This window comes from Melanotaenia boesemani, chromosome 1, assembly GCF_017639745.1.
Source record: "Melanotaenia boesemani isolate fMelBoe1 chromosome 1, fMelBoe1.pri, whole genome shotgun sequence".
NCBI lineage: Eukaryota > Metazoa > Chordata > Actinopteri > Atheriniformes > Melanotaeniidae > Melanotaenia > Melanotaenia boesemani.
The window spans coordinates 26,611,756-26,626,014 of NC_055682.1; the positions used below are offsets into that span (position 1 = coordinate 26,611,756).

Genomic DNA, 14,259 nt, shown 5'->3' on the forward strand with positions numbered 1-14,259 from the left:
GTGAGTGTGTGTAAATGTGCGTGTGTCTGTGCGAGAACAAAAAATGGGCACTTCTGTTGTGATTACCAACATTAAACATTTCTGAGACAAAATGAAGCTAAAACTGTAAACCTAACCACACACACACACACACACACACACACACAAATGAATATATATATGTGTGTGTGTGTGTGTGTCAGTGTGTCACAATTACAATCTCAACAGCAGTTGCTTTATTTGGGTCCTAAACACGATCCAGTGCAAAGAAACCATAATGGTCCCCAAAGCAAAGGACAGTGTGTGTCTTTCCAAGTGTGTGAATGCAGCCTGTGACCTCAAGCCATGAAGTGACTTCCTTGCCCTCGGCAAACATTTACACCTTTACTACTGCCTGCCAACACACCCACACACACTCAGACACACTGGCATTGTGATATTAACTAACATGGTGATTGGCTGGAGGTCTGCGTGAGAATGGCTTACCAGACTTCTAATTGGCTTGACCCAGACTAACCCTGAAATCCTATTGGCCTAAGATTTCCCTGTCTGTGTTGCGCAAAGGAACACACACATACACACATTAAAATTTATAGGGCTTTGTGAAGGCAAAACAATGCACTAATCAATAGCATTCTATAGGCTAAGAAATAATGCAACAACTGCACAACTAATAACTGTAATCTTCATTAGGGGAATTATGTCAGTTTGTACAGCATTACTTTGTTTAGTTACAAAAACAGACATCTAGACAGTAAAAGGCCATGATATGAGTGTAAAGAAATTGATACAAGTAGTAATGTAACAGTGAAATATAAATTATTATTTGTACTGTTCAAAAAACACATATATACTATAACACCTTTCTAATGTGTGCATGCATCTCATCCTTATTTGAAGATAATTTTATTATCAAAATGCAAAGCGGCAGAGAATGAGGAAGAACATAACGAGAGAAAACTGGTGCCTGCATTTTATGTCTCACACATTTCCTGTGTTTTAACATGAAACAATTAGCCTATTTACTGTAACTTCTAAAAACCGGCCGAGGTAACACTAAATAACGCCTGCCCTCAGTGACACAGACCCGACCGGTTTAGCTGGAGAACTGTTCAGTGGCAGTTTTTCATGGTACCAGTTTATCTGCAGTGCTTCAGCCAAATGAAATAAATACTCTGAACTGTGATGCATTTACATACATGAAGTGTTCTTTACTCAGAAGCAAAATCCCAGTTATTTGGGACTTAATGTGACATAAAAACCAACCTTAAAAAAATTGTCTAGGTTATTGTAAAGACTAAATGCTTGCTTAAAAAAAAAACTGTATTTAAACTCATGCTTGGGGTGGGGAGCAAAAAACTTTTTCTCCTCATTAATATAGACCATTTTCGACAGTATATAATTCATACCCATCTTTCTTTCATGCTTGAAATAAAAAATGATCTAATTTCTCTAAAAATTGTCAAAGATAATTATAGACTGATAGCTGCATTTAATAAATATGAAACTAATAATAACTTATAATAACAACTAATAATAGAGCACAGAAATTGGACATATAGTAAAAATAAATGAATAAATAAATCACTCAAAGAAATTAAAAAGTTAATCTAATAAAATGTGTTGAGTAAAGCAAAACAAACAAACAAACAAACAAAAAAAAAAGAAAAATCAAGGTTGCAAAATGTTCTGAACAGTAAAAATACACATTGAGAAAAAAAAATTAACATTATTGTATAAATCAGTAAAATAAACACAGACACTTTCGGCACATGAATTTGGGGAAAAGTTCCCTTCCTCAGCAACATTTTAAATACACAAACTGACCAGGAAAAATGCTGGGTCCTGTTGTGTTTACACTTTTCTTTCTCTGCAGTTCAATATTCATTGTTCGACTACTGTGTATAATCCACTATCTCTTTGCTCTGTTGCAACTCTTTCCTACCTGGGGTTGTAGAGGGCATGTGCGTCTCTCATGTGGTTGGCCTCTAGTGGATCGTAGCTCTGGTGCATCCTCCAGGCGCCAGCGCCACATTTACCATAAGTTGACTTGGAGTTGTCTTCGCTGCTGCTGTTCACCAATGGCCCCTTCGATAAGTTCATTCTGTAGGCCAGGATGAAATGAGAAAAGGAAGGATGGCAGTGAAAATGCAACCTTTAGTGCAGAAAAGTGCAGAAAAACATCAGGTAGGAAAGCAAAACTTCCTGACAGTTCCTTTGGGAATGTCTGATTTGAAATAACTAATACAAAAATCTGTTTCTACAACTCAGTTGAGGTAAACAATAAAAACTACAGTAAACTAAAACATTAAACTCTCTTATTAGTCTACATAGATTCTTTAAAAATTTAATAAAGTTCAATGTGAAAAATGTTCATTTTTTTCAGTTTAGATGCAGATTGATAAAAAGAGAATATGTAAAGATAAAAGCTAAAATGGTAAAAAAAAGAAAGTTATTTCACTATAAATAGCAGCAATAAAAATGAAGAGAGGAAAATGCTTGATGATGATGATGATGGAAAGTATAATGGACACAACTAGCAGAAAAGCACTTTCATACAATTTGTTTTTCTTATTTGTTTGCTGTCTGAACCTCTCAGAAAACACATAAAGTACGAGTATGTAACTGTTTGGTGCAGCTAGGTCAGAGAACCAGAAAAAATAAAATTCAGGTTCAGAAATGAGGTTGAAATATCATACAACACAACACTAACATGAAGGCTGATGTGCTGAGTGCACAACCAATAGGCAGACAGACAGACGGCCTTCGGACTCACAGAGAACAAGTTGTAATTTTAAACCAGCAAAGTCTTAAAATGAGTTAACACATTTCTATCAAGCACATACTGTACGTCTGCATGCATATGCATCACTGGATGTGTCAGGAAGTTAATTAAAGCAGATTCCAGCTGTGTTTAACGTCAGAGGAGTTTTACTAGTTTTAGCCTTGAAAAAGGTTTTCAAAATGAGGGAATAAAAAAGCAAACGCATCCGAGGAGGGACTGCAATCCGTCAATCAAACCTGACACTGACGTCAGGGGAAGAGCTGTCGCTGAGGTGATAAGGTCACCGTGGGCAACAGAATCAAAATCATGCATGACAAAAATAAATTAATTAAATGACACGGAACAACTGAAAAAAGGACAATGTTGCAGCTGACATCAAAAACGAGAGAAAGAAAAGAAAGAAAAGAAAGAAAAGAAGGCGAAGGCAAGGCTTGTGTGCCCTAGATTTAAACAAATCTAAAGAGGGAGTACAGGGTGAAGCTCACCAATAGCATAGATACAAAAACCCACAAAATAACACTAATATATATTTTTTTAAAGAATGAAGAAGAAAATCTTGCTTTAAAACTTCAGCTTTAGTTTGTGCATTTATTTCTTTTAGATTAAAAGGATTAAAATAATAGATTAAAGTAATAACTCTGTATTTTCTAAATCAGACCTAAAAAAAAGGAGGAAAATCCATTTTAAATTATGTTTGTTGAACTTTGCTTTAGTTTTATAAACCGATAGGGATAACGATTAAATTAGTCATTTCAGAGAAATCATTTAGTGGCAGTTTAAATGTGTGAGTTGGGGGTTGATAGTAGCTGCTGATAAACTATTTGTTTAGGGTTTACATATTCCCCCTCATCATTACCACTTTCTTTAATGCTAGTTTCCTCCAACAAAATGTATCAGTAAACAGAGCAGGGTGTTGGTGTGTATCACAAACTGACAGACACCTGTTTACCATTTAAGCAGCCACCACACAGACATTAGTGCGTGCCTGTCTCTACGTGCAATGTTGTCCCGCTGTGGGTTCTTGTTTAAGTGGGGCTAAAGACAGACAGGTAGACACACCAATGACTTGTGTGACAGCCAACCCTCCATCCACCCACAGAGCTGGGTTGGTGCAGTGAGAGGTAGAGGACCAGGGTGTGTAATATGTAGGTTTTAGTTCCACTCTGGTGAATAGGAGGAATCAATATCTTTCTGCTGCTGCTGCTGCTTCAGACACTTATTGGCTTTGGTTGCGGTGTCACAATGCTATATAGACAGGCAACACTTAATACTGCTGTTTTTTATGGGGGAGTGTCCTGGTGTCACACCAAACTAAGGTACATCCAGTACCAAGTGCATATGATTGTGTTGGACTAAATGGCCTTTCCCTTCATTCACCATCATTTATTGCTAAATAAAGTGCATATTCTTCCTCAAGCCAGAATAACTTTAGAGATGAATAAAGAAGATTTTAAAAAGGTAGAGAAACCGTCAATTTCATATCCCAACTACCATAAAGCCTGAGAAAAATTGTTATTACAATATTTTAGCTACATGGGTAAAAGCTTTGTCTGTCACTTGCATTAACCTGGGCACTAAAACTATTGGGGATTACTAAGAGAGATTCTGTTTTAATGCTTTATAATGTATAGCCAAGTAATCGGATATTTCTCAGGTTTTTGTTCATTCAAAAGGATTAAAATTAGGCTTAAAGGCATCTTAAAATGAGCAGAGAATCATTTAAATCTGCAGTTTTTGTAATTCTACAAACGTACAAGCTGTACAAAGCAGAAGTTGGAAATTTTAAGAAGATTAAGATTTCTATTAATACTTTTTGCATGCATATAAAGGGAAAGGAGAGAAATAAAGAGAGTATTAAACAATGTGATGCTATCTAACCTATTTCACGCTCCTGTTAGTACCTGTTAGGGCACCAGCATACACACTGTGGATGTGTGGCAGTGTATGTGTGTGTGCAAAAGTGAGGAGATTGTGGGTGTCTTTCTGATGCTCAGTGACTCGCTCATGTGTTGCTGGCCCATCTGTGAACAGAATGACCACAACACAGTTTGTGTGTAAGCAAGTGAGTGTGTGTGTGTGTGTGTGTTTGAGAGAGAAAGAGAGAGAGACATGGTGATGCAGTGATTGATGAGACAGTTGCCATTCTTGCTAATGCAAAACGCACCTATCCCTGAAGGGAGTAAATGCCACTACGCACACACATAAGCACACAGAGCAGCAACTGCCCTACCTAATTACCCCTCTAGCCAGGGTGGTGTGATGTGTTACAGTCACACTTAAAATGTGTATCCTTAAAGATGCAGAAACGCTGCCCCCAACACAGATGAACAGTTGGCATAATCACATTTTGAACACCAATTGATAATCTAAAAAAAGACCATAAGTGTCCGCTCCTAAACACAAATATTGGTGAAAAGTAACAAGCACATCCAGTCTATCTTTTCTGCTTACGTAAATTAGTTCATTTTCTTACTTTTTAACAAAGTAAAAGCCTCTTTTCCATTATCAGAGTCCTCTAAAATGGCTGAATGATTTCCTCCATTCTTAACGTATGAAGCATAACTTATTTCTGATAGCAATTTTCATGTAATTGCTTTAGAAGTTGGCTTATGTGAATAAATGATGACACCTAAAATAACACTAACACAAACATGTTCACATTTTGGTCAGTGTGTGTTCTGAGCACATTAACATGACTGCTAAATAATCACAAACGCAGAGTAAACGGGCATATTCACATACTGATGTGTGTGAGGATGTTGCTCTGCGAGCGACTACATGGGCATCGGGGCAGGTGGGGTTGGACACATCCTGTGTGTGTGTGTCTTAGGATGTGGATGTGTGTGCACGTTAGCGTTAGCGACGGGAGCTGTTAACGGGGCAGGCGGCAGATGGGCTGTCGGCCTTAATAGGGACTGAGCGGGTGCAGAAAGGTGACAGCTTCACAAGGGAGGGGCATGTGGAGAGGAGGAGAGTGTGTGTGAGTGTGTAGGTGTGTATGTGTGTGTGGAGGAGGGGGTGAATGCTGAAGGAAGAGATAAAGGGAAAATTTTTCAGTGGAGGTGAAGAAAAGAGCGGATCAGCTGCGCAGAGGAATGCACCTCCGGGAGGATAAATCTGTTTGTACCACTTTACAATTTGAATAATTCTTTAATAATTTCTTTGACTGACATATTTATATGTACAGATATTTTTGACCATTAATAATTATATCTTAAATTTGAAAGAAAACATAAAAAATGCAAATATATAAATCATGTGTGACAAATCGCTGCTTTTAAGTTTAAAAAAAAAAAAAAAAAAAAAAAAAAAAAGATTTTCATTGAGTTTGCAAATTTCTGAACAAAACTGAACAAAATTTAATGTATGGCTCAGCAACACTTTAAATCTTCAATGTCCTGCAAGATACACAACACTCTGTATGCGTACATGTGACAGGTGATCACAGGCATGCGCAGTTCTGTTTCACAGCTCATGCACCAGGACATTAAGAACGACTAATAGGAAGGAATATTTCCCTTCCAACAAAACAAAAAACAAAATTAAGAAAAAAAAAGCATTATGAGCCTCTTTAGATCCTGAACACAATTAAGATTCTTCCATTTTAATGAAAAATATCACAGATCGTTAACATTATAGTAAAACTAAATATGCACATTTCTTATAATGGATACAAACCAGACATAACCCTGTTCATTTTCATAAACAAAGCATGCTTGTTTTTGTGTGAAACAGCTAGAAAGAAATGACTAATTTCAGTTAAAGCTAGCTGACAATATGAAGAAAATTGTGTTTCCCTGTAACTCCTCAGTGACGGCTGTAATTTTAAAGGCCCTGTTGTAATTGTATGATTCAGAGCAAAGTGTGCTAGTAGAGAGAACATTTCTATAATGTGTTTGATAAAGTTGGTAAATAATAGCAAGAGAGATGATCACTGCTTAAATGAGAAAAAGGAAAGAAAGAACATAAAAAAATAAAACAAAATAAAGAGAAAGATGTGGTGGCAGGCTGGCCTGTCATTCTCTCCCCATCAGGCACACACATGAAGCATGATGGGAGGATGAGAGGAGGAATATTTCACTGTCAGTCGGAAGGCGGCATGGTCATCCATTTCTTTCCTTCTCCCTTAGTAGCAACCCTTTCTCGTTCTGCCATATCATTCCTCTTTTTGTCTTTTTGAGCTCCCTTTTCACTCTGTCGATACTATGGCAATTTAATCATACTCTTGGATTCGGCATGTAAAAGGAGAGAACTACCCAACCAGCCAATCTATAGGCTCTCCCCACAGACAGCGCAGCAGAAAAAGTGCAAAAGACAGACGGGACATTTGAGCCTGTATCATTCTCTCGATCTTCTTTGAACTCATGCACATACCTGCACACACACATGCATACACACTGCACTTCTCCATCTAAATCTGTTCGATTGTGGCCCAGTCTTCGCTGTCTCCTTTTATTAGCAGTGAGAAGCAGAATCAGAAGCCCTGAGCTTGACACGATAGGTTCACTCACGCATACATGCACCAGACTCCTGATCCAAAGCCCAGCTTGATGATCTATCCAATTAAACTACAGATATTTTACATAAAACATAAATTAAAAAGAGTTCCCTATAAAAAGTCTGTAAAGAATAACCATGCTTTTGACAGAGAGATTAAATTTGTACAGGGTTAAAGCTGAACCTATAATAAATAAACAAGATAAAAGAGATTTTACAACAGAAGGTATAAATGAGAGTTGTATTATGAGTCAATTTTAGAAGAAGCAAAGCTGAATCAATAGATTGTGATAATAGCAATAATAACTGAATGCACGTTTGGATGTATGGATGATGGAACACGAGGAATGAACGGATGAGCACCACGGAGAAAAGGATGGGGGGGAAGGAGAAGAGCAGCATTGCCTCTCACCATATATCACTCTCTCTCTTCTTTCAATCAGCGCTTTGGCATTCAATCACACGCAAACACACACACACATAGCTTCACGAGCAGTGTGGTGTAATGGCTAATTGCAGTGACTGTGTATGTGTGTGTGTGTGTGTGTGTGCGCGTGCGTGTCCCAGCAGGTAAAGTCTCTCTTACTGCTCTTTCAACACATAAATGCCTGCAGTGACCCGTGACACACTCTCACACACTCAGAGCACTGACAGGTTGAACATAAATCAGAGAAATTCACATCATCAAAGTTCATCCCATTTTGCTCTATCATCTCTGTGTGGCTTTGTATACAAGTGTGTGTGTGTGTTTTTACTTAATTAATGCAGTTAGATGTGTGTGTGTTTGGTTACTTTTCATCTTGAAACAATGTGCTTTCTGCAGTACTCGTTTCCGTGCATGTGTGTGCGGTCATGCATACACGTATGTCCGGCGGACCCCTGAGTGCGGGTGTCAGACAAAAGCAACCCCCCCTTCCCTTCCTTCCTTTCCTTCGCACCTCTCGCTCTGTCTGCGCCTCTCATTGCATCGTTCTCTTTACGGGACAAAATTACCACTAGAATGCCCGGACCTCTTCACATGACGGAGAGGTTCGAGTGCGTGTGTGTGTGTGTGTAGGCTTATATAATGCAAAATCTGTCAGACAATGAATTCCATAGGGACAGACAGACAGGCAGGCAAGGAGACACACAAAAAGAAGAACAACACTTCCTCATACAGGCCATCAATAGGTCACACACACAAAATGTGGGCAGGCAGGCACAAACCAATGCATGACAACAAACAGATGCAAGAATGCGCGTGCACGTTCACACACCCACGGACACGCGCAACCAGCAAATCACTGCGGCACATATTGACATGCTTTGACAGATGAATTAAGTAAATGATTTTATAAGGAGATTAAAAGGATTTTAATTTACGCAATCTCTCTTTGGTGCCCCCGTCCCTCCCTCCAGTCTGCTTTACCTCTGTCTCTGCTGCTTTCTCTCCCTCATGGCCTGAAAAAAAATAAGTGCACCAGCGACTGATCAAAAAGAAAGACGCTGAAAAAGATGAATCATTAAAAGTCAGCTAATTTTTTCCACTTTTAGTAATTTAACAAATGTTGACCTTTTCTTTACAGTTTTTGAAAACAAACAAAAAAGCACTTTGCCTGAAAGCTGAACGGTCTGCAGAATATTTGGCCTTAAAGTCGGAGGTTCTTTGACAAGATTTAAACTAAATTAAATAAATATGTAATTATATTGATATTATAATTGCCACATTTTCTTCCAAAAAATGACTGGTTTGAACACGATAAGATTCACCTAGTGTGGGTTGTATGTGCAAAAATTTAGCGTGACGTAAAGTGCCTGATAAATCAGTAAATCTGTCCAGATTGTGAAGTAAAAATTATTGCAACTATTTACTTTTTATTTTTAAAGAATTAAGTCTGATGAATATTCATTAAGAGAGTTATGGATAGAGAGCAATCTTAAACATTCATTGTCACTTCAACTGATTCCAGAAAAACAAAAAAATTAAATAACTTTTTTGCTGCATGAAAATATGCAAATTATTTGCATATTTTCATGTAACAAAAAAAGAAATATAATGATAATGATGACTAAAATGTAAAAAAATAAATAAATAAAAAATCTTTATGCTCCATTATGCTTCTCGCATTGCAAACCTTTGCTTGATTAGTCTGCACGGGCGCTCTGTAATTCTTACCAGAACGTTTGTCTCGCTCACACCCACTGACAAAAACCACCAAATTTACTAAAGTCACTGTAGGAAATACATCCTAATGATATGCAAATTGTATGTATATGGTGGCATGAGGGGAATGCAATTATGTTAACAGCTTAAGCGGTACTTGTTATTATTATCGATATGATCATCATTATCCCTAATATTTTAATTAGTATAGGAAAGCAGTGCCTCAAAGCAAATGAGGCAAAGCCTGGGCAGAAAAAAACAGAACGGTGTACAGATGGATCGATGGATGGGTGAAGGAGCGGACAGACGGGTGACTGGACTAGAGGGCTCTCTAAAAAAATGTGAGTGGAAACAACAGACACACACTTACTAAAACACACACAGGTAAAGCAGACACTTTCCTCTGCAGATTATCTGCCGCTAAAGTGCGATTATTTTCTGCTTACTTTCTCAACACACCTTTCATACAGGACACTTTATTTTCACTCAGAAATGGAAAATATTCTGGTTAGAAAAGCTTTTCCTGTCAAATTAAAAACAAAAAAAACACAGGGTTTTAAACTTGAATTGATGTGGATTCCTTAAATAAATCACACTGTTTTGTAAATGCAAAGACTGCTTAGACACAGTGTGCCTGTAGTGTGAATTATACTAGATTCACACTTTGTTGGACATTTGGTCATTTGATTTACAAAGAGGAATCAACTCTATAAAAGCCTTGCTTTTGATAATAAATAAAAAAAGACTAAAAGCTGGATTACTTAAATAATCACTTAAAAAAAAACCTTTATATCCACTAAAAGGGTAACTCTTTAGACACTTGCTAATTCATTTTATGTGCTGGAGACCAAATCTTTCCAGAAAAAGACTAAAGATGAAGTTTAAAAAGCTATATATATATATATAAAAAAACAATAAAAAGTGAAACAACTTCAGTGGTAAAGTGGAGGTGTAATTTCTCCATCAACCTATTTCTGTGAAACGTCCCTCTATTCGGCATGCAGTACAGGTACGAAGATGTAAAGGACGCGCAGACACAAAGACAAGACAGATTCACAGGACAGAAAAACTGTCTAATTTCCATGAAAACATTAAGAATATCATGCTCTGGGAACACATCAGTAAATCACCCAGATCAGCTTTTGCTCTGACTTTGTCCTTTCAGTTCTTTGCTTCTGACATTCTGTAAAGACACTTAAACTGTGGCTTTGATTTGCTTTCACTCATTGTTTGTTTATAAGATCTAAAGCCATATCACCCAGAACAAAATCAATCCACAGCTATGTATTATTTCTATTAAATTTAAAACCCTGATCTTAATTGTATGGAATAAGAAAAATGAGATATCAATGCCATCAACAGCAAACCAACATGCAGCGAAAGCGCTTTCCACTCACACATGTATAAACCTTACACATCAAAATTCATTTTGGAACATGTGGTATGAAACAAACAGAAGAGCTATTGTTAAACTGACTTTACTTAATATTGAGTTTCTATAAATATGTTCAGAAGAATGCACACCAGCTGCTCTGTCACAGTTTTAATCTGCATTTTGAACTGTTTCACTTAAACCTACAAGAGTAAAGTGTCAGCAAAAGGAGCAGCCCTTGCTTGTTTGTGTGTTGGTGAGTGTGTCTAACTGTCTTTAATTCCTGTGCGGGGCCACACGCTGAGCTGCCCGTCTGAAATTCTACCTCTTCTGGCATTTAAGAGCGAAGCAATCCCCCTTTCCTCCTCCTTTCTCTCTTATGGGCCCTTCTCTGTCCGTTATTCCTGTAACCTCAATGCTCCGCTTCCTCGTAATTCTCTGCTTGGATGAACATGCACTTAAACTGCAAGTGCACAAGCATGAACCCATGCACGGGTAGACACGCAGGTCCTAACTGAGTTAATGTTTTGTCCTGAGAACAATCTGACTCATGGTAAAACAATTTCTTGAAAATGAGAAAGTGAAGGAGAAACTGTGTTTGTGTGCGTGCAGATGTGTGCATGTCTCACTTTCAGGTAGAGGGACAGAAATTGCGCTCCTCTACCTACAGAGCAAGAGCTGCTGTCCGGATACTGCAGACACACACACACAGACATGCACACACTCAGACAGTGAACGCGTGCTATACTGACAGCAGAAACAACCTTGACACGGTGCCGGCCACCTCCGCTGCATACCAGCACACCAGCAAACGTTCACTCACTCACACAGTCACTGATAGTGGAAGACAATGACAATGACAAGTTGAATGATGAATAAAAAAGAAGATTAAAAGGTAAAATTTACCTACTCTTGTTCAGAGTGCATTAAAAAACACTCGGATAATGGGTGTCCTACCGAATCCATCGATGATACTGGGTCACTGTCATGTCAACCTCCTTTGTAGAAACAGCAAAAACAAAAAATATATATATAAAGATCAAAGTTTGTATATGTTTCCTCTTTCTCTTCCTCTTCTTTCTCTGGTCCTCCTCTCTCTCAGTCCTTCCTTCCACTTGAAGGGTGCAATACAATTACCAAGCTCTGCGCTGCCTGCACTGATCGGCTCTGCGTTAGTGTGTGTAGATGTGAGGGAGAGTGTGAGTTCAGTGTGTATGTGAGAGCCAGTGAGAGGGGGCTGTAGACACACACAGCCAGCCGGGCAGTTGGGACAGAAAGCTGTGCTGCTGTCCTAATCAACGACTTAAAGCCCCGATAGCTGCTCATGAATATTAAGCAGGATTTTGCATATGCAGTCCCTCAGGTCCCGATTCTGCTGTGATTGGTGGCCACTTGACCAATGGCTGCAGGGATGGGAGGAGAAAGGGGTGGAGAGAAGGAGGGAGAGCTAGAGAGAGGGAGTGGAGCAGGTGGAGAAGGAGGGATCAGACAAAGAGCACAGAAGGGAAGAGAGAAGGAGGGAAGGAGGAAAGAAATGAGCGCAAAAGAGACTGAAACAGGTGAGGGAAAGGTTTAAGGCAAGACAACCAACACTCGCTCTGCCTTTTTTTTTTCTTTCTTTCTTTTTGAGCCCTTTGTGACCTCGTCCCTCAAACGTCTTTCTTATGTTGTCTCTACTTCACTCATCATGTAACTGCACAGGTAATTAGCTCCCAAAAACCATTAAAAATGTGAAATGTGGAAAAAAAAAAAAGTTTTCAAAATAAAATTTCTTAAGTAAGGGCTAGGATTTGTGTTATACCAGGTTTACAGGGATCTTTCAGGTAGAAAATAAGGGTTTGTGTTTGCTTGGATGCAAATCCCAGAACCGACCTCATCAAATCTAGAGAATTGCCAGATCAAATGCAGAAGTGTGAGCTTGACCCTTAGCTGGAATAATGTGTCATATCACAAATGTGAACAGACAGGCAGAGCCCATCACAGCCCAGCTATGAAATAAGAGACTATGGCAACTCCAGAGCGCTTGTCCTTTGTTGTGGAATGATTTGGGCATGATTGGGACAAGGTTTTCTCTGCTGCTTGCTGTTCTGTTGAGATTCCCGTCACCCACTCACCAGCAGGCTGTTTCTGACCGGGATTTGCTAACGCATTGGAATGTGATTAGACGGATTCTCCAAAAGAGTCTGTTCACAGTCTTTCAGTCTTAGAGCGAGAGGGAGAAAGAGGAAAAAGAAAACAGAAGGTTGGGTGGAAAAAAAAAAAAAAAAAAAAAAAAAAAAAAAGCCTGGAACCCCACAGGGAGACTCAGCTCTGCTGTGCCACAATGGTACCCTCACTTTTTCTTGTTTTTCTTACTAACTGATGCTTTCCTCCTTTCAATTTGACTTTTTCCAACACTGGCATCCGAGCAGACGGGACGGTTGGTAAGCGAGAAATGTGGAGCGTAAAGAGAGATACAGAAAAAGAAATCAGAGGGTGGGAAGGGGGGATGCAGAGATGAAAGAGAGTGGCTGTGATTAGCAGCTTTGGAATAGAACAGATAATAAAACATTTCCTGAAACCAATCTCTGCTTTGATGAATGCTTGTGTGTGTGCTTGTGTGTGTGTGTGTGTGTGTGTGTGTGTGTATGTGTGTGTATGTGTAACAATAACAACAACAAATTTTCTCAGTTTCTTTTCTTAAACCACTACTTCAAATGTTTAACATGTCCACTGGTTAGTTGAACAATGCCTAATTCAAGCTTTGTGTGTTGAAACATTATTTAACATATTTTATTCAGAAAGATTCCAAAAATGTCCATAAAGTTGATTAGATCTTTTCTATTTTTTAGTTTTGTTACCACTTAGACAAAAACCAGAAAACCATAAACAAAATTTAAAAAACATTTGTGGGAATAACATGGAAAACAAAGAAAAAGAACCAAGGGACCATACATGAAACACACACACTGACATTTATTGCTTGCACACACATTATTTGCCACTTGCACAGAGGGACATGAATTCAAACATGTATACACAGATCCTGGGAGGTTAATGTACACAAGCGCACATGCAAAAACACACACTCACACAGTTATGATGTATCCAGAGGCTTATAAGCATCGACAAAGATGAGTGTGAATCAATGCTGCCGCCACTACTGGGCAAACAAATCCTTTACCAAAACCTCTGCCTCTAACACACACACACATACACACACACACACACACACACACCCGAGTGCACAAACACCCACATACACATCTATCATTTCTGAATCTGTGCAAAAAGATTAAGGTGGAGGAACACAGAGCAAATGTTGTATTTAACCATCATACTTGTTGAAAATATGAGATTGTTTTATGGGGAATTATTTCAGTAAGAAAATGTAAATGATTTCAGAACTTTGCAAAAAATAGAATCATTTAAAAAACTGATTTTACCTGCACAAAGAGAAATAGTCCATCACCTAATAATAATGTGTGTGTGGATGTGTACCTT

The 14,259-nt window shown here is 38.5% G+C and overlaps 1 protein-coding gene across 3 annotated transcripts in view; it reads right to left on the reverse strand.

The window, feature by feature from the left end:
• esrrga (estrogen-related receptor gamma a) overlaps window positions 1–12,033 on the reverse strand; it is a 71,143-nt gene extending 59,110 nt beyond the window's left edge. For 2 of the 3 annotated variants that reach the window (XM_041992921.1, XM_041992914.1), the window contains exons 1-2: window positions 11,687–12,033; window positions 1,925–2,083 (exon numbers count right to left, since the gene is read on the reverse strand). In XM_041992921.1, the coding sequence (XP_041848855.1) occupies window positions 1,925–2,083; window positions 11,687–11,742 (215 nt within the window). In that variant the 5' untranslated portion in view covers window positions 11,743–12,033. Of the gene's footprint in view, window positions 1–1,924; window positions 2,084–11,682 lie in introns of all 3 variants that reach the window. The other variant, XM_041992931.1, reaches the window with a different exon arrangement.
• Between the last annotated feature and the right edge of the window lie 2,226 nt (window positions 12,034–14,259).